Source organism: Sarcophilus harrisii, chromosome 1 (genome assembly GCF_902635505.1).
Source record: "Sarcophilus harrisii chromosome 1, mSarHar1.11, whole genome shotgun sequence".
Taxonomy (NCBI): Eukaryota; Metazoa; Chordata; class Mammalia; order Dasyuromorphia; family Dasyuridae; genus Sarcophilus; species Sarcophilus harrisii.
Genome location: NC_045426.1, coordinates 312471583 through 312497237, shown reverse-complemented (window position 1 = coordinate 312497237; position 25655 = coordinate 312471583). Strand labels below are relative to the sequence as shown.

At 34.3% G+C, this 25655-nt stretch overlaps 1 protein-coding gene across 12 annotated transcripts in view; it reads left to right on the top strand.

Annotated features, from left to right (window-relative positions):
* The window catches only part of UBN1 (ubinuclein 1), a 43122-nt gene that overhangs the window by 1235 nt on the left and 16232 nt on the right, over window positions 1–25655 (top strand). For 9 of the 12 annotated variants that reach the window (XR_004230650.1, XR_004230646.1, XR_004230647.1 and 6 more), the window contains 13 exons: window positions 204–492; window positions 9984–10070; window positions 10506–10601; window positions 10870–11004; window positions 11906–12009; window positions 12752–13190; window positions 21444–21538; window positions 23014–23143; window positions 23363–23481; window positions 23726–23854; window positions 24015–24158; window positions 25077–25127; window positions 25224–25266. Coding sequence is in view for 6 of the 12 variants with exons in the window: in XM_031945034.1 (XP_031800894.1) it covers window positions 244–492; window positions 9984–10070; window positions 10506–10601; window positions 10870–11004; window positions 11906–12009; window positions 12752–13190; window positions 21444–21538; window positions 23014–23143; window positions 23363–23481; window positions 23726–23854; window positions 24015–24158; window positions 25077–25127; window positions 25224–25266 (1821 nt within the window). In the remaining 6 variants the exon portion in view is untranslated. The remainder of the gene's footprint in view (window positions 1–203; window positions 493–9983; window positions 10071–10505; window positions 10602–10869; window positions 11005–11905; window positions 12010–12751; window positions 13191–21443; window positions 21539–23013; window positions 23144–23362; window positions 23482–23725; window positions 23855–24014; window positions 24159–25076; window positions 25128–25223; window positions 25267–25655) is intronic. The other 3 variants (XR_004230648.1, XM_031945048.1, XM_031945043.1) reach the window with 1 other exon arrangement.

Below are 25655 nucleotides of genomic sequence, written 5' to 3'. Positions count from 1 at the left end.
TCTTATAATGTTATTTGTGGTAATGAGATAAATGTGTATATAACTTACCTCTTTGGAAATTAGCTTCTCTGAAGTAACTTAATTTGAAGATATATAATTTTTCATAAGAATTCAAGATCTGAAATTTTGAAAATTTTTTATTTTGAGCTTGTTGTAGGCTGTTATCTAGATTTGACCTAATTTTTCTTTTTTGAAATTGACAGAAGCCATTGCAGTAGCCACTGCCAAGACTTGAGTGTAGCCATGACTGAACCCCACAGGGTCCAGTTCACCTCTCTCCCAGGCCCTCTGAATCCTACATTTCTGAAGAAACCTCGAAAAGAGGAAATTGGGGGAGCAGAGCAGCACCAGGACTCTGAACCAGCTGCAGCAGCTGTTCGAATCACACTTACCCTCTTTGAACCAGATCATAAGCGCTGTCCAGAGTTCTTCTACCCAGAGCTAGTGAAGAATACACGTGGAAAAGTGAAAGGTCTTCAAGTTGGAGACAAGGTACACTTCATATTACCATGTCATTCTGCTTTTCAGAATCAAAAGTGTACAAATACAGTTTTTACAGAACTTTTTCAGGTAAAAAATAAGATTGAAATGGTTCTACCCATGTATAAAATCATCTTATCAAATTAGAAATAAGAACTAGGCTTGTTGCCATGTTTGTTGAATTAGGACTAACACTACATACATACCTTAGTCTTTCAAGGACACTAGAATAAATACTGCTCTCCTAAATTCTAGGAAAAATGTGAGAGATCTCTTGGGCTAACATAGTCATACCTATTCTGTCTCCTCTTAAGTTCTTTGCTTTTACTCTCACTTGGGAATCATTTTCTCTGTAAAGTTGACTCCTTATTTTAACTTATTTTTCTCCTAAGCTGTCCAACTGTTGGACGTTTTAAGGGTTTCACTTTCTGTTCAATCAGCCATGTTTGCTATTATGGAAGCAATGTCATTTCTTCATTTTTACCTTGTCATCTTGCCACCTCCCTCCTTCCCCCCCCCCCCAACCTTGCCCAATAGTGGTACTTGTTAGTTTTCCTCCACAGCATATTTCACATCTGTCTTCCTCTTTTGACTGAAAGCCACTACTCATTAAAGTTTTCACCCCATCTTTCCTGGGCTCCCTTCAGTGGCCTCCTGATTGGATTCCAAGTTTTTAGTTTTTTCTCTTCCCAATCCTTCACTTAATTGAAAAATCAATATTTCTTTTTTTTTTTTTTTTTTTAATTTTAATAGCTTTTTATTTCCAAGTTATATGCATGGGTAATTTTACAGCATTGACAATTGCCAAACCTTTTGTTCCAATTTTTCCCCTCCTTCCCCCCCACCCCCTCCCCTAGATGGCAGGATGATCAATACATGTTAAATATATTAGAGTATAAATTAAAATCAATATTTCTAAAGCATAGGTGTCACTATGTCACCCCACTTTCTTAGAAGTTCTGATGATTCCCTGTTGTCTATGATAAAATACAAACCCTTTTGTATTAAAACACTTTATAACGTGGTTCTTGTCTTCCTAAATTTAGTACATATTACATAATTGATACATACATTACATATGTAAACTTATTACATGAACTACATTTTCCTTCATGGCATTTATTCTAGCCAAATTTACCTACTTGCTTTTCTAAAATCTTAACATTCCATCTCCTATCTCAGAACCTTTGCACAGCTTCTCCACCATGTGTACAGTGTACTCCATTCTCAAAAGATATCTCTTAGCATCCCTATGTCCCTTCAAATCTTAGCTCTAGTGTTGCTTCCTACAAGAGGCCTTTCTGATTTCCTTCTACTCTTGCTGCTGTTTCTTTACCTCCATCACTCCAAATTACCATTTCTGTGTTTGGTACTTGCTTTTCTGTGTCCATATGTTCCCCAATAGAATGTATATTCCTTAAGTTCAGGAATAATTTGTTTTTTGCCTTCATATTCCCAGTCCCAGTGCTTGATGATTGTTAAATGGGGATAAGACCTTTAATATTTAGCTCATAGAGTAATCTGGAATATCAGTTGTACTAATATATCTAAAATACTTTGTAAATCTCTAAAGTGTTACATGTAATAATCCTAACAACCATTTTTAGAAGTTGTCTTTTTATCTCAAAGAATATTATCATGTTCTGTCTTCCAGACGGGGTAGAGAAGAGAGGGCAAAAAACTTAGTTTTCTCTCTAATTAAGTATGTTGGAAGATTTTCTTTTCCTTTGATAGTTCTTAATCTTCTGGGTTTCCAGAATTGTAGCTTTTAGGAATTTTTGTTTCAATAATAATTCTTACTTATTAAAATTGATGTAGTAATTGAAATATCCTTAATCGTTTACTTTGAAAATCTCTTCTGGGGCTCATGCTATGGGACTATTTTGTAGATTAATCCTTATGATGAGGTTCTTTTGACAGTTCAGTCAACTCTTTTCTTTTTAAGATAATTACAATTCAGTTCTACTGTATATTATTCTAGAATGACATTATATTCAGAAGTCAAAACTAAATACTGAAGATTTTGGAAGGAAGTTCAAAAAGGGGACATATCAAGTATATAAAATCTTACAAAAATAATCTTTAGATATTTCCTGCATCTGCTGTTTTCTGTCTTTTCAGAAAAAAATTATGGATAGCTTTTATTACATTACCTTCATTTCCATATATGTATATATGTGTACATATAATATGCATGTATAATATTCCTTTATCTCCCATAACTAAGAACTTTTTTTAATTAAAAAAAAGTTCGGTGAAATAGCATAGTGAATTTGATAATATTTTGAGTTCCATACTCACTGTCTTGCTCCAAGGAAGGTAGGCAAGTATATTTTTTCTCCCTTCTCCAAGTTTAAGCTTGGTCATTGATGTTAAACAATGTTAAATATTTTTAAAATTCTTTTTATATTGTTGTCCTTATATTGTTTTCCTATTTTTGCTTGCTACTCTGCATTAACTATATGAATCTTCTCATGTTTATCTTAATTCTTCACACTTAATGTTATAGCACAGTAATATCCCATTACATATATGTATCATGATTTGTTCAAACATCATAATCAATGAAATCTTCTTTATTACTACCACAAAAGAATTTTGGTATATGTGGAATTTTTTGTTTTGTCTTTGATTTCCCATATTTGCTGATCAGTAGTATCTCTGTATGAATGCTTCTTCCCTGAGAAAAATCTAAATTGCTTTCTAGAGTGGTTGCCCTAGTTCACAAGTTCATCAAACATACATAATATGCTTGTATTTCAACAACATACTCAGCATTAATTATTTTCATCTTTTGTCTTTTTCTTTGCCAATTTTCTAGATGTGAAGTGAGAGTTTTTATTTCAATTTCTATTAGTGATTTGGAGCAAATTTTTCATGTGGTTGTTAATAATTTGCAATCCTTATGAGAAATGTTTGTTCTTTTAAGCCACTTATCCATTAATTGTTTTTGGTTTTACATATTTGTGTTTAAGTTCTTGTGTATTCTGGGTACTGTACCTTGATAAGAGATATCTGATGCAAAGAAATAAACAATTCACAGATAGACTTATGAAATAGATTTGGAACGGAAATAGAAATTGGACATGAGAAGACAATAGGTTACAACTGCTACTTAGAAATAGAGAGTCTTCTAAGAATAGAGAATGTCATGAATCAGAGATGGATGTGACATTTAATAGTACTGAGAACAGATGTACAAATGTAGCATTTTTTTTTCCTAAGTAGTGTTTTTTCCCCTAGTTACACGATGAGAAAATTTTTAGCATTCATTTTTACAAGATTTTTGAGTTCTAAATTTTTCTCCCTCCCCTCTTCTGAAGATGGTATGCAGTTTAATATAATTTATACATGTGCTATAATGTAAAATATATTTCTATTATTAGTCACAGTTATGAAAAAAAGCTCAAAAAGGAAAAAAAATTAGAAAGAATAAAGTGAAAAAACATAATTCTATCTGCATTTCAGATCCATCAATTCTTTATCTGGTTATAGATTTTTCTTTTGGGAGTGCTTTGTACTGCTCTTTCTTAGGTCATTGTGTTGCTGAGACAAGCTGATTTAATCATAGTTGATCATCACTCAGTGTTGCTGAGAATGTGTACAATGTTTTTCTGGTTCTGCTCATTTCACTTTGCAACAATGCATACAAGTCTTTCTAGGATTTTCTGAAATCTGCCTGTTCATCATTTCTTATTTTAAAATAGTATCCTATTACATTCATGTACCACAGCTTGTTCAGCTATTCCCCAATTGATGGGTGGGCATCCCTTAGTTTTCTGTGTTTTTCCACCACAAAAAAAGGCTGCTGTAAATGTTTTTGCACATATAGGTTCTTTTACTTTTTTAATGATCTTTTTAGGAAAGTAATAACTTTTGAAAAAAAATAATGTTCCTGAGTAGCTCTAAAATATTATTCTTGGAATTTTATTGAAGGTGCTTTGCCATTAGTCTTTTTCTTTTAAAATTCATATTAATACCAAAAAACCCTACCCATTTTCACATGCAAAGTAAAACACAAGAATCATATATGTAATTTTGAATCTGTTTTTAAAATACTTGCTTTTTCAAAGAACTATATCATAAATTTAACTCATTACTATCTTTTAAAAAATAGGTTTTTGTGATCTTATAAGTTACCTATAGGTTTTTCTCATTCTTTCCCCTTTCCAGGAAATCATAACAAAAAGAACACAATTTAGCAAAACTGTTCAATATATCAAAAAAATCTAATATGTGCAGGCTTCTGAGGCACATAGAGGGGTGGTGTGGAGGAGTGATGCCATTTCTGCATAGGATGACAGGTGGTGTCTTCCCTCTGGGGGCCAACCTTGTTATTTAGATATAATTTCACAAAGTGAAATATATGTGAAATTAATTTCACAATGTTAATTTTTGTTGGTTTGTGGTGATCCTTTCCACTTAATATTATTATAGATAGTAATTTTGTATATTCAACTCATTACTTTCTTTTTTTTTTTTTTTTTTAAATTTAATAGCCTTTTATTTACAGGATATATGCATGGGTAACTTTACAGCATTAACAATTGCCAAACCTCTTGTTCCATTTTTTCACCTCTTACCCCCCACCCCCTCCCCCAGATGGCAGGATGACCAGTAGATGTTAAGTACATTTTTATTTATTTATTTATTTATTTTTATTTAATAGCCTTTTATTTACAGGATATATGCGTGGGTAACTTTACAGCATTAACAATTGCCAAACCTTTTGTTCCAATTTTTCACCTCTTACCCCACCACCCCCTCCCCTAGATGGCAGGATGACCAGTAGATGTTAAGTACATTAAAATATAAATTAGATACACAATAAGTATACATGACCAAAACGTTATTTTGCTGTACAAAAAGAATCGGACTCTGAAATATTGTACAATTAGCTTGTGAAGGAAATCAAAAATGCAGGTGGGCATAAATATAGGGATTGAATTCAATGTAATGGTTTTAGTCATCTCCCAGAGTTCTTTTTCTGGGCATAGCTGGTTCAGTTCATTACTGCTCCATTGGAAATGATTTGGTTGATCTCGTTGCCAAGGATGGCCTGGTCCATCAGAACTGGTCATCATATAGTATTGTTGTTGAAGTATATAATGATCTCCTGGTCCTGCTCATTTCACTCAGCATCAGTTCGTGTAAGACCCTCCAGGCCTTTCTGAAATCATCCTGTTGGTCATTTCTTTTTTTTTTTTTTTTTTTTAAATTTTTATTTTTTATTTTTATTTAATAGCCTTTTATTTACAGGATATATACATGGGTAACTTTACAGCATTAACAATTGCCAAACCTCTTGTTCCAATTTTTCACCTCTTACCCCCTCCCCCTAGATAGCAGGATGACCATTAGATGTTAAATATATTAAAATATAAATTAGATGCACAATAAGTATACCTGACCAAAATGTTATTTTGCTGTAGAAAAAGAATCAGACTCTGAAATATTGTACAATTAGCTTGTGAAGGAAATCAAAAATGCAGGTGGGCATAAATATAGGGATTAGAATTCAATGTAATGGTTTTAGTCATCTCCCAGAGTTCTTTTTCTGGGCATAGCTAGTTCAGTTCATTACTGCTCCATTAGAAATGATTTGGTTGATCTGTTGCTGAGGATGGCCTGATCCATCAGAACTGGTCATCATATAGTATTGTTGTTGAAGTATATAATGATCTCCTGGTCCTGCTCATTTCACTCAGCATCAGTTCGTGTAAGTCTCTCAGGCCTTTCTGAAATTATCCTGTTGGTCATTTCTTACAGAACAGTAATATTCCATAATATTCATATACCACAATTTATTCAGCCATTCTCCAACTGATGGACATCCATTCAGTTTCCAGTTTTAGCCACTACAAAAGGGCTGCCACAAACATTCGTGCACATACAGGTCCCTTTCCTTCTTTATAATCTCTTTGGGATATAATCCCAGTAGTAACACTGCTGGATCAAAGGGTATGCACAGTTTGATAACTTTTTGAGCATAGTTCAAACTACTCTCCAAAATGGTTGGATTAGTTCACAACTCCACCAACAATGCATCAATGTCCCAGTTTTCCGCATCCCCTCAACAATCATCATTATTTTTCCTGTCATCTTAGCCAGTCTGACAGGTGTGTAGTAGTATCTTAGAGTTGTCTTAATTTGCATTTCTCTGATTAATAATGACTGGGAGCATCTTTTCATATGACTAGAAATAGTTTCAATTTCTTCATCTGAGAATTGTCTGTTCATATCCTTTGACCATTTTTCAATTGGAGAATGGCTTGATTTTTTATAAATTAGAGTTAATTCTCTATATATTTTGGAAATGAGGCCTTTATCAGAACCTTTGACTGTAAAAATATTTTCCCAGTTTATTGCTTCCCTTCTAATCTTGTCTGCATTAGTTTTGTTTGTACAAAAACTTTTCAGTTTGGCATAATTGAAATTTTCTGTTTTGTGATCAGTAATGATCTCTAGTTCTTCTTTGGTCATAAAGACCTTCCCCTTCCACAGGTCTGAGAGGTAAACTATCCTGTGTTCCTCTAATTTATTAATAATTTCATTCTTTATGCCTAGGTCATGAACCCATTTTGACCTTATCTTGGTGTACGGTGTTAAGTATGGATCAATGCCTAGTTTCTGCCATATTAGTTTCCAATTTTCCCAGCAATTTTTATCAAACAGTACAACTCATTACTTTCCAAACTGTCCTAAATGACTTTTTCCTTCTGAATTTCTAAAGTTTTGTACTTCTCTGTGCACTTTTAAAAAAAATGTTCCATTGGCTTCCCCCATTGGATCACTATTACTACCCCAATTTGATGTCATCATGTTTCAAGAATGTGACATTTTGTTATAGTTCTCCTAAAGGATAGTTGGTTGTGTTGACTAGAGTTAAGTTTTTCAAAGTTACTTTTTTTTCCCAGCACATTGTTCTGGTTCTACTTATTTTACTCTTTATCACTTCTTCCCAGGATTATATGAAATTATCTTTTGTTATTTCTTCTGATACATTTTCAATATGTTCAATACATTTTCAATGACAATCTCTTCAACCATTTCTACTTAATGGGAACTCCTTTAGTTTCCAGTTCTTTCCTTTCTTTTTAGTCACCTCTGCTTTAGGAAGTTTTGTTGTTTGTGACAATTCCTTCCCCAGTGTTGTTTCTCCTAATCTTCCCTCATCTCTATTCCTGTTTTTCCATGTTGAGTCTGATATAATTATTTGTGTGTTTTTTTGTGTGCATGGTATTCAGCCCTCCTTTTATCTGGTTGATTAATGTGATGCCTTCTACTCTTTCTGCCATGGTTTATATACTTTTCTTCTTATAATTGCAGTAATGAGAAAAGCAAGTTCTACTTCCTTTTTCTTCTTCTCTACACTAATTGATCTCTTTTACTCTTTTTTTTCCCTTGTCTTCTTAAAATTCCTTGAGTCTATTCCTGTTTTTCCATGTTGAGTCTGGTACAATTGTGTATTTTTTGTGTGCATGGTATTCAGCCCTCCTTTTTTATCTGGTTGATTCATCTGATGCCTTCTGCTCTTTCTGCCATGGTTTGTATACTTTTCTTCTTATAATTGCAGTAATGAGAAAAGCAAATTCTACTCTTTTTCTTCTTCTCTACACTAACTGATCTCTTTTGCTCTTTTTTTTTTTTCTTGTCTTAAAATTCCTTGAGTAAAACTTAATCCATCTCCAATTATTCTTATCCCTAATGAACTCTGGCAATATCCTTGAAGACATAAAGGTTCTAAGATGACAATTGTTTCTTCTCTTCCTGTTGGATTGGTACTGTTTCATCCTTCAGCCCTTTTCAAATAGATTTACCTTTTTACGTTTCTTTTGATTTTTGTGTTTGTATTGAAATGTTCTTACTCAGCTTTTTTACTTGAGTATATCCTTGAAAGTCACTATTACCTTAAAGATCCATTTTCTCCCTCGTAGGATCACATTTGATTCTACCTGGCAAAAATTATTATAGATTGTAAACCAGCCTAGCCTGCCTTTTACTTTTGGAACATTGCATTCTAAAATATAGTTCCCTGGTACTTGAAGAAGTCCTTTATGGATGTTTGGAATATTTTTTTCTTTAACCTGGAAGTTTTTGACAATGATTTTAAGGACTTTTTTTTTTTTTTTGAAGTTTCTCTGGATTCTTCCTGCTTTCACTTTTCTTTGTTTTTTTAATGTGTCTGATCATGTTTTTATTTATGATTTGAGGCATAAAGGTTTTGTGGGTTTTAGGGAATCTTTTTAAAATTACTTCTTATTCTGTTTTCCAGGTAGGCTGTTTTTGATAACAGACACGTTGCATTTTCTTTTTTTTCCTCCCAGACTTGATTTTTCTAATTTTTTTGCTTTTTCATGAAGTCAACTAATTTTTGTTGGGCTCATTATCATTTTCAATGAATGCATTACTTGTGTAAGTAATAGATAATATTTGTTTTGTACTTAATTTTTTTCCTCCATAGCTTTTATTTATTTCTTGTGTAATTTCTTCTAAGTATTTGTGTAGTTCTTGTGGAAAATTAATTTTTCTCTCTTTAAGCACTTATTCTCTCCTCCTAGGATGTTTAGTTATCTCTTGATCTGTCAAATTATAGAAGTCAGTGTCTTGGTTTACCCAACTCCTAAGCTTTAGTTCTTAAATTAGTGCTTTGTACCAAGGACGTGATTCTCTCCTTGCCGTGCTTTTAGTTAATGTAGTGATCTTGCTTAGTTTAAACCTGGATCACTTGGACCAAACTGTACTTACAAAGTTTAGGGGTCTCTAGAATCCTTGAAATTTTCATAGCATACAATGGCATCTCAAAGATGGAATACTCGGAATCTTAGAGTTTTGACAGGACTGTTCATTGCTGTTTCTTGTAGTTTCCAAGTTTCATGCTGTGGATTGGCAGCCATCCTGAGGCTTTTTTAGGAGCACCCTCCATTCTTTGTTTCAGGATACATGTCCTTGTTATAAATTTCAGTCTTAACTCTGATTTCACTGTAGGAGGCTTTGTTTGTTTTTCTACCCTTTGTTGGTTGTTCCCTTTTATTGCTTTCTCTGATCTTCTGTATGACTTTTTAATGCAGTTCTGAGGAGGCTGAAGTCACTGTAGTTTCTATTAGATTTAGTGAACATTTTTCAGTCTTATACTATTTATGGATTTTTACTGGAGTAAATACATGAAAGCCTTTGCCTCAATTCAGGAAGTCATTTTGGACAGAAGTCTGTTAATCTTTTCCAATATATGTCATACACAAGGTAGGTACCCCTTCAGTCTTTGTTGAATTGAAATTATTATTTTTTTAATGCTATTGCCACTCATGTTGGTGATAATTGAAATTATTCTTTTCATTATCACCAACATGAATGGTAATAGCATTATAAAATGTAATCTATCATTCCTTTTTGGAATAGTACTTCTTAATTGACTAGTATTATAAAGAAGATTTTATGAAGTTTATTTGTCCAACTTTTTTATTTTGGGGCAATAATGACCCTTTTTTTTTTTTTTTCCATAGAAGAAAGATGTCTTGGACCCTTTCAATGATGAAGAAAAGGAAAGGCATAAGGTAGAAGCTCTTGCCCGGAAATTTGAAGAAAAATATGTAAGTCTTCCCTTTCCTGTTAGGCTAACCTAACTTTTATTGGGGAAATAAGACATCTCTAGGAATTTATGATATAAGATGATATGACTAGAAGTTTATGATATAATATATGAATATTGAAAAGCAAGGACAGAAATAAATATTAAAGTAGTATATTCATGATTAGTAAAGTACACATTTCTTGTGGAAAATATTCTTTATAGCTAAAAGGAAATTTTTCATCATTTAGAATCTTAGAGCTAGTAAGGATTTGAAAATATTATTTGGTTTATTCCTTAAACTGCTGTATGAACTAAAAACATATCTTCAAGAAAGGGAGTTTTGCAACTTTTGATAACTAATATATAGCAATTCTCAGTCATTAGTCAAGATATAAAGTGGTACTAATATTTAGAAGAAAAGTAGATATGAATGATTTTTTTTTTTTAATTTTAGGGTGGAAAAAAACGTAGGAAAGACAGAATACAGGATTTAATTGACATGGGTTATGGGTATGATGAATCCGATTCCTTCATCGATAACTCTGAAGCAGTGAGTATTCAACAAAAGTGATAACAGAACTTTAATCCTCTAGATAGTAATAATAAACAACAAGAAATTCTGGGTTATGGGAACAGAATGGATATTTTGAGCAATAAGAACATGCAATTTTATGGAGGAGGAGCTGTACTGCCCCTGGGATATCTTGTCATACTGTTTCAGAATGAAAGACTGACATTAATTTTTCTTGGATCTTCACATCCTTGAGGTGTATTTGCTAATAACTTAACGCTAACATTTTGTGGGTTCCCCCCCCCAGTATGATGAGCTTGTTCCTGCTTCTCTGACTACAAAATATGGAGGATTTTATATTAACTCGGGAACACTGCAGTTCAGACAAGCATCAGAATCTGAGGATGACTTCATTAAAGAAAAGAAGAAGAAATCTCCTAAGGTTAGAAATTTGCTTTTAAGAGATGTTTTGTTATGTAAAATTCCAAGAAAATGAATTGACTTTACCAGAAGGAAATATGAAGTTTCTAGAAAGACCATTTGAGTTTTTAATGGCTCAGGAAATTGGTTGTAAATAGTTGCTAGTTCAGACCTGCCAGGTTGGCAGTGACTGACAGTCCATCTCTGTCTGTTCACTGATAAATGAGCTGAGTTGGACTTTGGAGCTGTTTCTTCAGCTGGTAGTCAAGGTGTCCATGTCATGGAGTTTTCCTGTCAAAATTGGTACTGACATTTCAACAAAGTCACCAATGATTGGGCCTTAAAGATGGATCCCTCAGGGTAGTTTTTTTTTGTGGTAGGGCTGAGGTTCATTAAAGGTGTGAAGCTTAGGGAAGTTTACACTACCCATGCTTTATCTGTTCTGTGGACATGTAGAGGACTTCAGTTCCCAGGGCTGTCAACCCAGTTGTTTTTAAACAGCCCCAAGATATTTTTTTAAAATTATCTTTACATATACACAATAAAATGTATATTTAAAGAAGATTAAGATTAAAAGATTAAAATTTTTTTGTAAATATATGGGCTTTGCTTATATTTTGTCCTTTTAGAAAGCTCATTTCAACCTGAGGAGGTTCCTCTTGAAGGGCTAAAGAAATACCCCACTGTTGCCTCAGTCCCAGGCTTTTCCAGCAGTCATTGTCAACAGGATTATTGCGTTGACTTGCTGCGGGTTTGTGGTATAGAATCTTGTTGCCCAGGGACTGATCTGAAAAATCATTGTTGATGAAGGACATGAGGCTGGTTTCAGAGTGTGTCCTGGGAGGAGCAAGGCCAGTGCTGTGTAATGCACTTGCTCCCTGAGTTAGGGAGCTGTGTAACTGTGCCTTGTCTTTAATTCTCAGAAGCGGAAGTTGAAAGAAGGTGGTGAGAAGATAAAGAAGAAGAAAAAAGATGACTCTTATGACAAGGAGAAGAAATCGAAAAAGTCCAAGTTTCCCAAAGCCGGGTGAGAGGCAGCAGCTTGTGTTTGATAGGATAAAATTTGAAATGTTAGGGCTAGACACCTGGGAGCTGACTTACCCCTCTTCCACACAGTATCAGAAGAAGCAGCAGGGACTGACCTTCCCATCTTCTCTCACCCCTCCCCACAGTGTCATTTCTGGGCATATTCAATATTCTCCCGTCTCTGTGTAGTCAGGTATCCAAAAGTTGTATTTGTTACACTGTCAGTGTTAGCATCTATTTCTGTCTCTAGATGATTGCTAATGTTTCTTATTCTCTTTGGGCACTTCTCTGTCTTTGGCCCAATTCTGTTTCTGTCTTTCCTGTTTTCCTTTGTCTCTTTTCTGGTCATGCTTACTTCTCCTCACTCAGTCTCACCCCTAGATGCTCCACAAGTTGCTGCTGTTGTTCTCTGCTGCTTCAGCTTTCTACTTTTAAATCTTTCTCTTGATTTCTTTTGCAACCTTTTATTTCAGCCTGGCAGTGGTTTTAAAAAAAAAAAAAAACTCATCGGATATTAGCATTATGTGACATTGTTTTGCTAACCTGTGTTAAATTTTAAGCTTTGGCCTCAGGAAGAAGGAGCTCCATATGCCAGGAGGAGGGAGGAGGATAACAGGGTGGACTTTTGACTATAAGGTCCACATGGAGACTGTTGAGTCTGAGAGAAGGTGTGAAGTGCCTCTGTGCGTTTCCCTTTGGGAGATTTTTGCAGTCATTGTAACCTATTTCCTCTTTGCTTTTAGCTTCACAGCACTGAATGCCAGTAAGGAAAAGAAGAAAAAGAAATATTCTGGAGCTCTAAGTGTTAAGGAAATGTTAAAGAAATTTCAGAAGGAGAAAGAGGCCCAGAAGAAGAGGGATGAGGAACATAAGCCAATATCAGTGTCACCTGCTGAAACTCAGAGTACACGGGAAGTGGAAAGCATGCCAGATCCCTTGCTCTCGTTCTTTGGCTCTGCTTCTGACAATGACCTGCTTCAGGCAGCCACTGCCATGGACTCACTGACTGATCTGGACTTAGAACAGCTCCTCAGCGAGTCTCCAGAAGGAAGTCCATTTCATGATGTGGATGATGAAAGTGATTCTCTTGGGGTGGGATTGGACCAAGAATTCAAACAACCCCCTTCTTTGCCAGAAGGCTTGCCAGTGTCCCTCGAAAAGCGTATTAAGGAACTGGCTCAGGTATGGTGATTAGATATAATTATAATTAAGGTCATACCGGTATCATAGGAAATACTTATTTTTAGAAATCATAGTGAGATGTTAGTTTTAGCTGCTTTTTTAGTTTTATCTTTCTTCATGCTTATGAAGATAATGGGTATGAGATACAGTATAAGCTTTCAGTTGTAAAATTGTTTTAAATGTCAGTGTAAATTATTCTAGATTCTTTTGTATTGGAAAATATTCAAGCCACTTTTTGTTGCTGTGTTGCTTTCCCTCCATTTATGTATTCTATGTCTTCTGTCACTTTTATATTACATGGTATTCACTGACTTATCTATAGTAGGCTTGCTCTTCTTTTGACATGAGGTAGTGTACAATGTCTCACTTTGAATTTTTTAGCACTATCCTGCAGGAATTTGAAAATATCTAAGGAGAAATAATATAGAAGTTATTTCTCAGTGAATTCCACTATTATCTTGAATTACTTATTGCCAAAGATAGGCATTCACTTCATTGACATAAAAAGGCAAAGTAAACATGTATGGACATTGTTGATACTCTTTACAGACAACCTTTTTCTAAATTTAGCATCTTGAAATGGCAGAATGCTGCAAGGCTTCATTTTACTGGATATCAGTATATCATAAAAAACAACTTTTAAGAATCTAGCATCCATTAGATTTCTGCTATTTTTTTCCCAGATAATGGGAGAACATCCTCTATAAAATGAATTATTATAACAGCACATTACTGAATTTATAATTTCACATGGACTATTAGGCATTTTGACCTGTGATATATCCCGTGCTTATACTCGCCTTAAACTCCAGACTATATTTGAGTTAGAGAAAATTCCTTGATCTTTAAAGAAAAGTTGAACACAAGGTCTAAAGTTAATAAATCATACCTTTATATACATAACTATTTTCTTTCTGTTAGTGTTGAAGGTAGAAGTTCAAATGCTTTTGTTGACATTTAATGATAGGAATAAATGATGCCATCATGGGTAGGAAGTCAGATCATAGTTTAATGGCATCAAATTTGAAGATGAAGAATCTGAAATTGATGTTTTTGGCCTCACTATTCTATATTTGCATTTGTATCATAGGAGAATTCACATACTTTCCCATTCCTTGTATTGGATAGCCTTGTAATAAGCTAACTTGAGGATTTGACATCTTGGAGTTAGAATTTCAGGGGCCTCCTTTGGGAGTTATACTGAATTACTGAGTTATCACATGATATTGAATTACTGTGCTAAGATTTTTACAATAGAATTCTTTTGTATTTGTCATAAAAGCTTTACCTCAGCAAATGAAGTCTATATAGCATCAGAGAAAAAAATGAAATTGAATTCCTGAATTTTTTACTCTCCATAAGTAAATTATGTTCTTATCAGATAGGTAATACTTGGTGCTTTATCTTTATTAGTCCATTTTAATTGGAAAATGAAGCATATATATTATATATATATATATATGTGTATATATATATATACACACTGTGTAAGTGCTCTTGGGTTATAGTAGTACAGGGAACAGTTTTCTAGGAGAAGGCTGTGAGTAGACTTATTATGAAGTTATCTTAAATTGTTGGTTACCTTTTGGCTCTTGTTTATGTATATTGGTGATAGAATTGAGATTGACAACATTAAGAAAATAATCACTGATTTTTACATGTGGTACTTTTAAGGTTTACAGAGCACTTTTTGTACATTAAAATGTAGTTGTTTGTGTCCTGATGGTGAGGAGGTGAAAGGGAGAGACTCATTTTGATATAATGGCATTTAATTTTGCATATCTGAAATAAAAACCCCAGGAATTGCAGTTTTTTCTCTACCTCTGATCAAAGAAACTTACTTTAGGAAATTAGAGACCTCTCTGTTTTAAGGTGGGATGTTAGATTTAGATGAGGCAAATTGATGTTCACAGACATGGTTCTGACTCCTCTTATCTATAAAAGGATAGAATTTGGATTAGATGGCGTCTAAAACCACTACTAATTTCAGATTCTATGATTTTTTGACTTTCCCAGCTTATAAACCTTTTCCATATGATACATGATTTCTGTTATTGAAACAGACATTGCATTTTTGCATTGATCTTGATCTGTTGATCCTAAGAAGTTTGCTACTTATAAATATGTTAGCAATTTTATGAGTTATTTTGTTACTTTTACTTTGGCTGTAGTATTTTGGCTTATTCTTAGACTTGGCCAAAGAAAATTCATATCTGATTGATGTATATTAGTTATATTGCTGTGAGGAAAATTCCAGGTAGCTTGGTCAGAGTTACCTTTTGATACAAATATTGATAGATAGTAGGTTCACTTCCTACTTTGGTACTTATAGCACCACTTAAAAAATATCTCTTAATGTGTAGCAAAGACTGGAAAGAGATCATGAATTGGGAAAAATGACATTTTACAGGTTGGCATTTGAGAAGTAGGAAAATATTTTAGGCATAGACATTTCTACCTAAGGTAGATGTAGAAGTCTGAGCAAAGACATAGAAATGGAGATGAAATAAATGTCTGTAGGGAAATAGTAAGTAGGCCAATTTGTCTAAAATATAGAGTGAATAAAGGAAATAACTTACTCCCCTTTATTTGCTATATTTCTGAGAGAAGACCAAAGTGGAACTATCTTTCCTCAAGCAATTTGTATTAAACCTCTTTCCTCATTTTTATAAAATTGGAATAATTACTGCACCACCTGCTTTACAGGTCTGTTTTTTCAGTAAAGTGCTTTGCAGACATTAAAGGACTGAATAATGTGAGGTGGTTATTGATGTTCATGGGAAATAGTCTTGGCAAGAATTAAATAAGTTGCTTTAATTTAATGAGCAAACGAGTACAGAAATTTAAAAAATTGTTTATTGGACAACTTAAAGGTTATTAAGCGGAAAACATGGCACATTTTTGTAATCTTTATTACATAGTCTTCTTAACTTGCTCTCACTTTCCAACTGAGGTAGATGTAAAAGTTTTTAGTTAAATTTGACTATTGATTCTGTATAGCTGAAAAAGGTAGATTCAGTGTTGATTCTGTATAATTCATGGATCCTGTTGAATCCAGATATTTTGAGATAATGATATTTTGCCTTTTAATTCAATTTATTTTAACTGTATCAGCTCCACTATAGACAAAGCCCCCTTAATTGTTGCTAGAATGTTCAGAGAAGAAGAAAACAATGGTTTAAGGATAATTCAGGCTGTCTTCTTAGGTAATATTGGCAGTTCTCCCACATTGTACTTTCACATGACCCAGGGTCTTATTGGACTTTTGAATTTAGCATTAATGTTAAAAATCCCAAACATCAGGAGCAAAAAAGTGATTAAAAGTTTTTGTTCTGAGCACGGATGGAATTGAGCATCAGAAAAAGGCTATTGCTTCGAGTTAATTATAAAAGCTTATAGATTTCTTAAGAAGTATGGTTGTCCATGTTGAAACTGTATTTCCTAAAGTTAGTAACCTGAAACCATACAGTTAAAGTAAATTTTAATGGTCTAGGCATTCTAAATATCTTTCCAGATTATTGAAAGTTTGTCTATTTATATACACTTGTGCGGAAAAATTGGTTCTTCAAAGACTTAGGGATATGTCTTAATTTTTGGTGCCTTTAATGAATTAATTCCTCTCTCAAAAGCACACAAATATGTAGATATAAGCATTTATCAATTACACATAGAAATTAAAGCCTAAAGGTAAAAATAAAGTCCATAAAGTTTCACTCATCTTTCAGAAATCATAAGAGATGGGCAATACTGAAAAACACAAGTGATTAGAAAATATAGTTAGAAAATAGTTATTAAAACTGATTTGGAGAGACATTGATAAAAATGCTATGGTGAAGTTGCTTTTTAGTTATTAATTAGTGAAATAAATCTAAACTATATGGAATGAATAATTTACCCCCCTACAAATTACAACTACAGTTTTTGTAGGATAAAAGTATCAAGATAGAAAGCAGGAAGTGTCAGAAGTTTATTAGACAATGGTGGATTAAATGTATCAAATAACTACTACTAATGATAACATTGAGAGATTGTGTGGGAAGCATGGCACATAGTGTATATAGAAAACTACTCTTGGAATCAATCAAAAAGACCTGAATTCAAGTCCTATCCCTGACTCATATTTAATATCTATATGATCTTAGGCAAATGATATAATCTCTCAGTTCTCCAGGCAATATTCTAAAACAATAAACTGAAGAACAGGTGCTGACCTGTGTATTTAAAGGGATTACTGGTTCCATCTCTGTTCTTCTCTTTTTAACATTGATGCATTAAGGTTTGTGAAACACTTTAGTCATTTGATCCTCACAACTCTTCTAAGAGGTCAATGCAATTATTAGCCCCATTTTAAAGTTAAGGAAACTTGAGTCTTGAGTGACTTATCCAACAATTATATAGCTAGTAAATAAATGTTTGGAGATAGACTTTGAACCCAAGTTTTTCTGACTTTAAGTCACACTTTGCCTTCTTAAAAATCTTAGCATTTGGGAATACCATTTGTCTACTTTGAATTCTGGATCTCATGTTTCTGACCTCTTTCTCTAGAAGAATTATTTCTTCATTGTACTGCAGTGACAGTCCACTCTGATATAATTTCTTAGTTAACAGAAGTTTTTCCTTGACTATACTATATCAGCCCTTGGTGACTAATTAGCCATATATAAAATCTTGTAGTGTTCTTTTTAAAATATTTTTTCCCCCAGTTTTATGTAAAGACAATTTTTAACACCATTTAAAAAATTTTTTGAGTTTCAAATTTTCTTCTTACCACATTTCTTCCCTTCCTGAGATTGTAAGCAATTTGATAAAAGTTATACATATTCAATTATGTAAAACATTTTACCATATTAGACAAGTTGTATGAAAGAAGACCCAAGGACCAACCCAAAGGGAAAAAACTCCCCATACCCATTAAAAAATTTGAAAAGTGAAAAATAGTATGCTTCAATCTTGTAATGTTATTTCAGAAAGTTTTTTTCTCCTTCTTTATGACCTCAGTTGGGTTTGTGCATTAATCTTTGCAGTATAGGTTTTTCCTGGTTTATACTGTAACCTTTAGGGTTTTAAGCCTTATTAGAATCAGAATTGGAAGGGACTTTAAGGTCATCTAATTGAACCTCCTTATTTTCCAAATGTGAAAACTAGGCCTCTCCCTACCACCAGGCAGTTCTACTATACTTCCTTCAGGAACTCACTATCCTATTCTCCATAACCTATTCATCTCTCCTCAAATCACCTAAGCCTCCCCTCCTTTCACACACTCAGCTGAGAACCTGTGCTTCATATTTTACAGGAAAAAATTGAGGCTATTCATTGTAAATTCCTTTTTCTCTCCTCTTCTTCATCTCCTAATACTCGGTTATCTTCTGCAACTCTCTTCTTTATTCTTGCCTTCCATGATAAAGTGGCCTTATTCCTTCTTAAGGCTACCATCTTTACTTGTTCAGGTGGAATGGACTAGATTGAATCATCCATTGTGCTCTAATAGATTGCTATCTCTACCATTCCTACTCTAATTTTTTCTCGGTACTGGCTCATTTCCTATTGCCTACAAATATACCCATATTTTTCCTGCAAAATAAAACTTAATTCCTACTATCAATCCTATATTCTTCCTTTTTTAGCTAAATTCTTCAAAAAGGCATTCTGTAATAAGTGTCTCCCCTCTCCTTTCTTTTCTTAATCCCTTATACTCCAGCTTCCAGATTTATTATGCCACTGAACTGCTCTTTCCAAAAATGATAGTTTCCTATTTGCTAAATTCAAGGGTCTTTTCTTTGTTCTCGTGCTCCTTGACATTTCTACAGCTTTTGATGCTGTTGATCACTTTTTTTCTTGATACTTCTCTCTAGATTTTTCAAATATCATTTTTTTGTTGGTTTTCTTTCTTCCTGACACCTTGTCTGTGTTCTTCTGGATCTTCTTCCAGATCACACTCTGTAATCATACATAGATGTCTCTCAGAGTTCTGTTTTGGGCTCTCTTCTCCCTCTATATTACTTCACTTGGTGATTTCATCAGCTCCATGGATTTATTACCATCTCTATGCTGATTATTTTCAAATCTATCTTTCCTTCCCCATTTTCTCTGCTGACTTCCACTCTCAAATTTCTAACTGCCTTTCAGACATCTAGAACTGTGGATATCCAGTAGATATCTTATATATATGCAAAAAATAATTATCTTCCCTCCCAAAACCCTCTATCCATTTACTTTCCCTATTAATATAGAGGACAACACCATCCTCTCTACTCCTTAAAACATAAAGCTCATTCTGGATTCTTCATTGTTATTCAAATCAAGACGAATCAATGCAGTATCTGTCAAATATACTTCTTTTCACCTTCAAAACTGCCACCACTATGGTGCAGGACTTTATCGTCTCATACCTGGATTATGATGAATCTGCCTGTTTTCAAGTCTTCCTCCCCACTCCAATCCATCCTCCATTTATCCTCTAAAGTGATATTTTTAAAGCACAATTTTCATCATATCACACTCATACCCCAGTAGCTTATTATCAATAATGTTTAAAGTTCTTATAAAACTTAGCAGTCTCTTCCAACCTTTCTTCTCTTAAACCTTTCTCCCCGATTTGTATTCTTTGATCCAGTGACACTGGTCTCCTGGATTTACCATCAAGACACTGTTTCACAGCTTCTGAGCATTTTCTCTGACTGTTGTTCATGCCTGGAACACATCTTTTTTTCTGCATTGACTATTGACTTCTTTGGCTTTAAGTCCCATCTTCTGCAGGAAGCCTTTCTCAACTCCCTCTTAATTTCAGGGCCTTCACTCTGTTATTTATTTTCTATTTATTCTGTATATATACCTTGATTTTATACACACACACACACACACACACACACACGTTTGCATATTGTTTCTTCCATTAGATTGTGAGATCCTTGAGGGCAGAGACTTATCTTTTACCTCCTTTTTTAATCTTCATCTATTATTAGCATAGTGCCTGGAACATAGCAAGTACTTTATTGATATTTATTGATTGATTGAAAACAGACTTGAGAATTTGAATGACTATATTGAAGGCCACACATATATGCTAAATGACAACTAGGATTTTAACTAGGTTCTTTTGATTGCAAATCTAGTACTCTTTCCACCTGCCCATTGTATTGTACTGCCCATGTTAATAAACATTTAAGTATATACTACATGCAAAGCACCAAGTATCCACTGGATACTTCTGCCTTCCCCTCAGAAACTTAGATTCTGTGGAGAGAGACATTTTAAGTATGCACAAAATAAATTCAGATTTGGAGTATATTACATAGTGGTCCTGGGTGATTTTTTGGGAAGAGAAAAATATCCCTATTTAATGGCCTAGTCAGAGATGTTATGAGTATAGATTGTTATGTTCAGATGTTTTTCAGTAATATCTGACTAGTAAATGTAAGCTTGTAAGTGTCTAAGGCCAGATTTGAATTCAGGAAATGAATCTTCTTGACTCCAGGGCCTAACACTCTTACCTAGTATGCCACCTAGCTGCTCTTGGATTTAGGTTATTAATTTAAAAAATATGCTCATATTATGATTTGTTGTTTATATTTGAATCCAACTATGTGTGTCCCCTTTTGGGGGTTTTCTTGGCAAAAATACTGTGGTGGTTTGCATTTCCTTCTCCAGTTCATTTTACAGATAAGGAAACTGAAAGAAATAGATTTAAGTGACTTACTTAGGGTCATGTAACTAGTTTCTTAGACTGAATTTGAACTCATGCTTTCAGGCCTGAAATTAACATGATATATACCCCATTAAAACTAAACCAAGTACTTTAGGACCTTGAAAGATCATCATTGTAAACATTTCTTGTCATTTCTTAACTAGATATGTTAAATGATAGGAATGAGTTTTGTACTGTATTGGTTTGAGAATTTTCTGTAGTTTACTATACTGGCTTGGCTTTAGTTTTATCAGTGCTTTGAGTCCAAGATTCTTTCACCTTTCTATCCTGATTGCTTTTTTTGTGTGTGGCCAGTTTCCCTAAGTCCTGGACAGTATAAAGATAATTTTGCAATGCATGGGTATTTAAAAGGAACTTTGGGTATATTTTCTCTGGAGGATGTTGATGTACTTTGTTTTTTTGAACATAGGATAGAATAGAATAAAGGATTGAATTGTTGAAATTTGTTGGTGCTTAGTCTATTCCTCTTAAAAGACTGCTTTCTCTTGTGCCCTTTTGGGTGTGTTGTGTATATATGTATGAATGTGTGTATGTTTGTACACTAACAGATATTACTGTCTAATGTGAATCAGGCTGCCAGAGCTGCAGAGGGAGAGAGCAAACAGAGATTCTTCACCCAGGATATTAATGGCATCCTGCTAGAGTGAGTATTTTTTTTTACTTATTTGTATGTGTTCCTCACTTACTTGAATGTGTTTGAATGGAGCAAGACTTGGGAGATTCAGGAATAGGAATAATATTCTTGGGCCAAAAGAATTGACTTGAAACTGAAAGGATTTGGCAAAACTGTAAAAGTGAAAAAGAACTGAATTGGTTTGGTGGTGTAGCACCATCTTTTTTTTTCAGTAGCAGTGTTTGCAAGCTGATTTCTCTGCCTCCAAGTAACTATACTCCAGGGTACTCTTTTTTTTTCTTCTTCTCCTAATTCCTGGTAAAAGGCATTTGTTATAGGAGTGTACTGTGGATGTGGTAGTCATAGACTAATGATAGAAGGTCTTTTTTCTAGATTAAAAGCTTCCAAGTCTCTTGGCATGTCTGAGATCAGAAGAGGACATGCTTTTTTTTTTTTTTTTTTCCTTTTCTGTCAAGTCTTTCTGGGAGTCTAGGCTTTGAATTTAGAAGAATAACAAGATTGAATATCACCTGATGAAGTTACTTCCTCTGTCCAGAGCTCTTCATCATTCCTGGTCACTTATCAAAGTTTTCTTGTCAACTCTTTTTCTTTTTTTCTTTTTTTTTTTTTTTTTGTTCCCTATAGGAATTGATTTTTGGATCGTCAGCATTGTTCTCTAGATTGATTTTTTTTCTTCTTAATGAAGAGGTATATTTATTGTTGGCTTTGGTTGTAGTTGGCATCTTCCCACCCCTTCTCACAGTTTCATTGTGGCATAGAAAAAGATTGGCTGTTTTCCATTTGGAAATTTGTTGTGATTTTGTAATGATCGTTGCAGATTTAATATTGATCACTCTGAGGAAGTGGAATTTTCAAGAAAATTATCTAGGAATTAGCATTGCTCAGTGGGCTTTGTACTTCATAACCCACTTCATGTGAGGATAGGCCAGTTGGATTTTAAGAAAATAGGTATTTTCGCTTTGATGTAGGTTGGGAAATTGAAGCATAGCAAAGATAAGGATTTCCCTGGCACTTAGTCTTGAGTAAAACAGAAAATTGAACCTGAAAGCTTCTAAAATATGCTGTGATGTTTTTAATATGACAACAAGCAAGTCACTACTCTTTCAACTTTTACGAACTGAGGTTTTTCTTCTGTGGAGTAGAATGCTATATATTTAAGACTTTTCTATTGGAGTATACTTTTTCCTTAGACTTTGCTGTGTTATCTTTCTTTTTAGACATCCCTTTTTGTTGTTTTTTTGAAATGGTAAACTTGTCTTAGTTGATTATTCTATTAGAAAAAACTACCTGAGGTTTTGGAGGTGTTTTTGTCTAAGAATTGTTAAGGTTGTGTTGCATTGAATTTTTTGTGACAAGTGTTTTGAGATGGATTGAGTTATCATTTCTCTTGACTACTCAGAATTTTTTTCCATAGTAGATGTCATTTGATGAGATAAGTCACATAGTGAGTTGCAGACCATTGATCATTTTGTTTTGTTCTTCAGCATAGAGGTGCAGTCTCGGGAGCTGAATAGCCAGATCCGTTCTGGGGTGTATGCCTATCTTGCTTCATTCCTGCCCTGCAGCAAGGATACCCTGGTCAAACGTGCTCGCAGACTTCATCTCTACGAGCAGGTGGGTCATCTTGGAGTAGAGTACTGTGGCTCTTGTAGCCAGTTTCTGAGATCTGGCTCCTGGTGTTTAAGGTAGCTTTTCTCCAATTCTGAGTATATTTGAGATCTGTACTTTAAGGTGCCACATCTGTTACTGCATTGCCAATGACTTAACTTGTTGCTGAGAATTATACTTAGTATAAGAAGTAGTAAACTAGAGTTTGTATAATGCTTTCTGCAGGGAGGGCGTCTGAAAGAACCTCTGCAGAAACTTAAGGAAGCTATTGGCAGAGCAATGCCAGAGCAGATGGCCAAATACCAAGAAGAGTGCCAGGCACATACGCAAGCAAAGTTTGCTAAGTAAGTGTTCCCTTCTCCTTATGTGTTACCTTGCTCTCTATTTTCTTGTTTTCTTTACTCCACTGTCCCATCTCTGAAGATTTTTGCTTGTATTTTCTGAATGGGACTGTGAATCTTGGCTCAGCTTTTTTAACTTTGGGGGTTGGTATGAGCTAATAATTGTCTGTCATCTTGGGGTCCTGGGAGGAAGTGGTTCTTCTGGGTGATCTTAAAGTACCACTTAACAATTGCATTCATCCTGTAGGATGCTGGAGGAAGAGAAAGACAAGGATCAGAGAGAACGTATTTGTTCTGATGAGGAGGAAGATGAAGAGAAAGGGGGTAAACGCATCATGGGACCCAGGAAGAAATTCCACTGGAATGATGAAATCAGGTGTGCCCAGACTTTGAATCAGTTGGAGGGTTTGTGGAGCATAATTCTGATGGGTTAGAATTATTCATCCTCATCAGTGCTTCTGAGAGCAAGTATTTGAAACATTGAAGAAACACTTTTTGTAGTCTGACCTGAAGTCTGCTTTCTGCCTCTGCTTCAGGGAGTTGCTCTGCCATGTGGTAAAGATGAAACTGGATGGCTATGAGTTGGAGAGGAACAAGGCCCAGTCCTGGGAAGATTATGTGAAAGCTTTTCTGGATGCTGAAGTGAAACCTCTCTGGCCCAAGGGCTGGATGCAGGCCAGGTGAGGGACAATGAGTAGGTTTCAATATCAAGATTTACTGATGAGATGTGGCATGGAGTTTGAACCATGAAGAATAGTTTTTAGCTGTAGTATTCATTTTTTTATTCCTTAGGAAAGAACAAAGTATCTTATCTGTTAGCTTTTGTGTTGGTTATTCTTTATCCTCTTTCGTTTTGAGGTAGGTTGAATGTGAATTTTACCTTAATCTCTTCTCTTTGAGCAGTGTCTTAGAATTGACAGATGGGGAAAGATATTCATCTTGATTAATATTCTTAACATCATTTAGACTTCTATAGAAATACCAGGCCTGGGCATAAGAATTAGAGAAAGTATTTTAAAAATTCTATTTGGAGACTTATCTTAATTTTAAAAAATACTCTGTGTATAATATATTTAATAGGATATAGAAAGGTACAATGTTCAAGCTGATAGAAGGAGCATATATCACATTCTCTATGACAGGATTATAGTCCTAGTATGGCCCTGATTCAGCATGTAAATTTCAATAAATATTGAGCTTGTCTGTAATATGAAAATTATGTTCTCACAGTTTACTTTTAAATGTAGAGATTTTCAGGAAAAGGCATAATGTGGATACCTATTAATTTTATCTTTGAAAAGGAAAGAATAGAGTAACAAAGGGTGTTGCCTGCAGGAAAAAAAAAATGGAAGAATTGGAATCTGTTCAACAGTTGTCCTTTACACAGAGTTGATTTAATTGGCACAATTGCAGTCTTATGTGAGACCAATCCAACTGATCAGTCAAAATTTGTTAACCATACACTATATGCAAACTACCAACTGTGTGAAGAGAAAAGAAAAATAGAAGAGATCCCTACTCCTAGTCAGTTTATGTTCTTAGTTTCATGCAGACCTAATTGCCAGACCAGATTGCTTATTGCCATTTGTCTGTTTCAGGACTCTATTTAAGGAAAGTAGGCGAGGACATGGACACCTGACTTCAATCTTGTAAGTTTTTGATGTTTTCACCTCTTAGATTACTTTCAGTTGTTTTCTGTAGCTATTCTTTGAATAACATTTTTTTGTGTTAATGTTTTTTAATAGGGCCAAGAAGAAAGTCATGGCTGCTGCCAAGGTCAAAGTGAAGGTGAGTTCCTACCATATGATATTCTTTGTTCTTATCTTCATCTTATCTTCATTGGCTCACATGTTGAGTGATATTGTGACTCAAAAAAATTGGTACTTCAAGGTGATGTTTATATATAGCTCTTGATGTTATATTGAAACATGTTATATTCAGTGAAAAATGCCTGTTAGTGGGAATCAAGGTATTTAAGAGAATTCCCTTATTTTCACTGGATATCAGTTTCTCCATCTGTGAAATAGTAGTACCTGTCCTACTTATCTCACAGGGTTTCTGCAAAGATAAAATATCATATTTGAAAGTCCTTTGAAGACATATTCAAATGTTAGTCCTTGTTCTACACCTGGGAATTGATTTGGCCATGTAAAAGTTGGTTCATTATGTTAAAACTG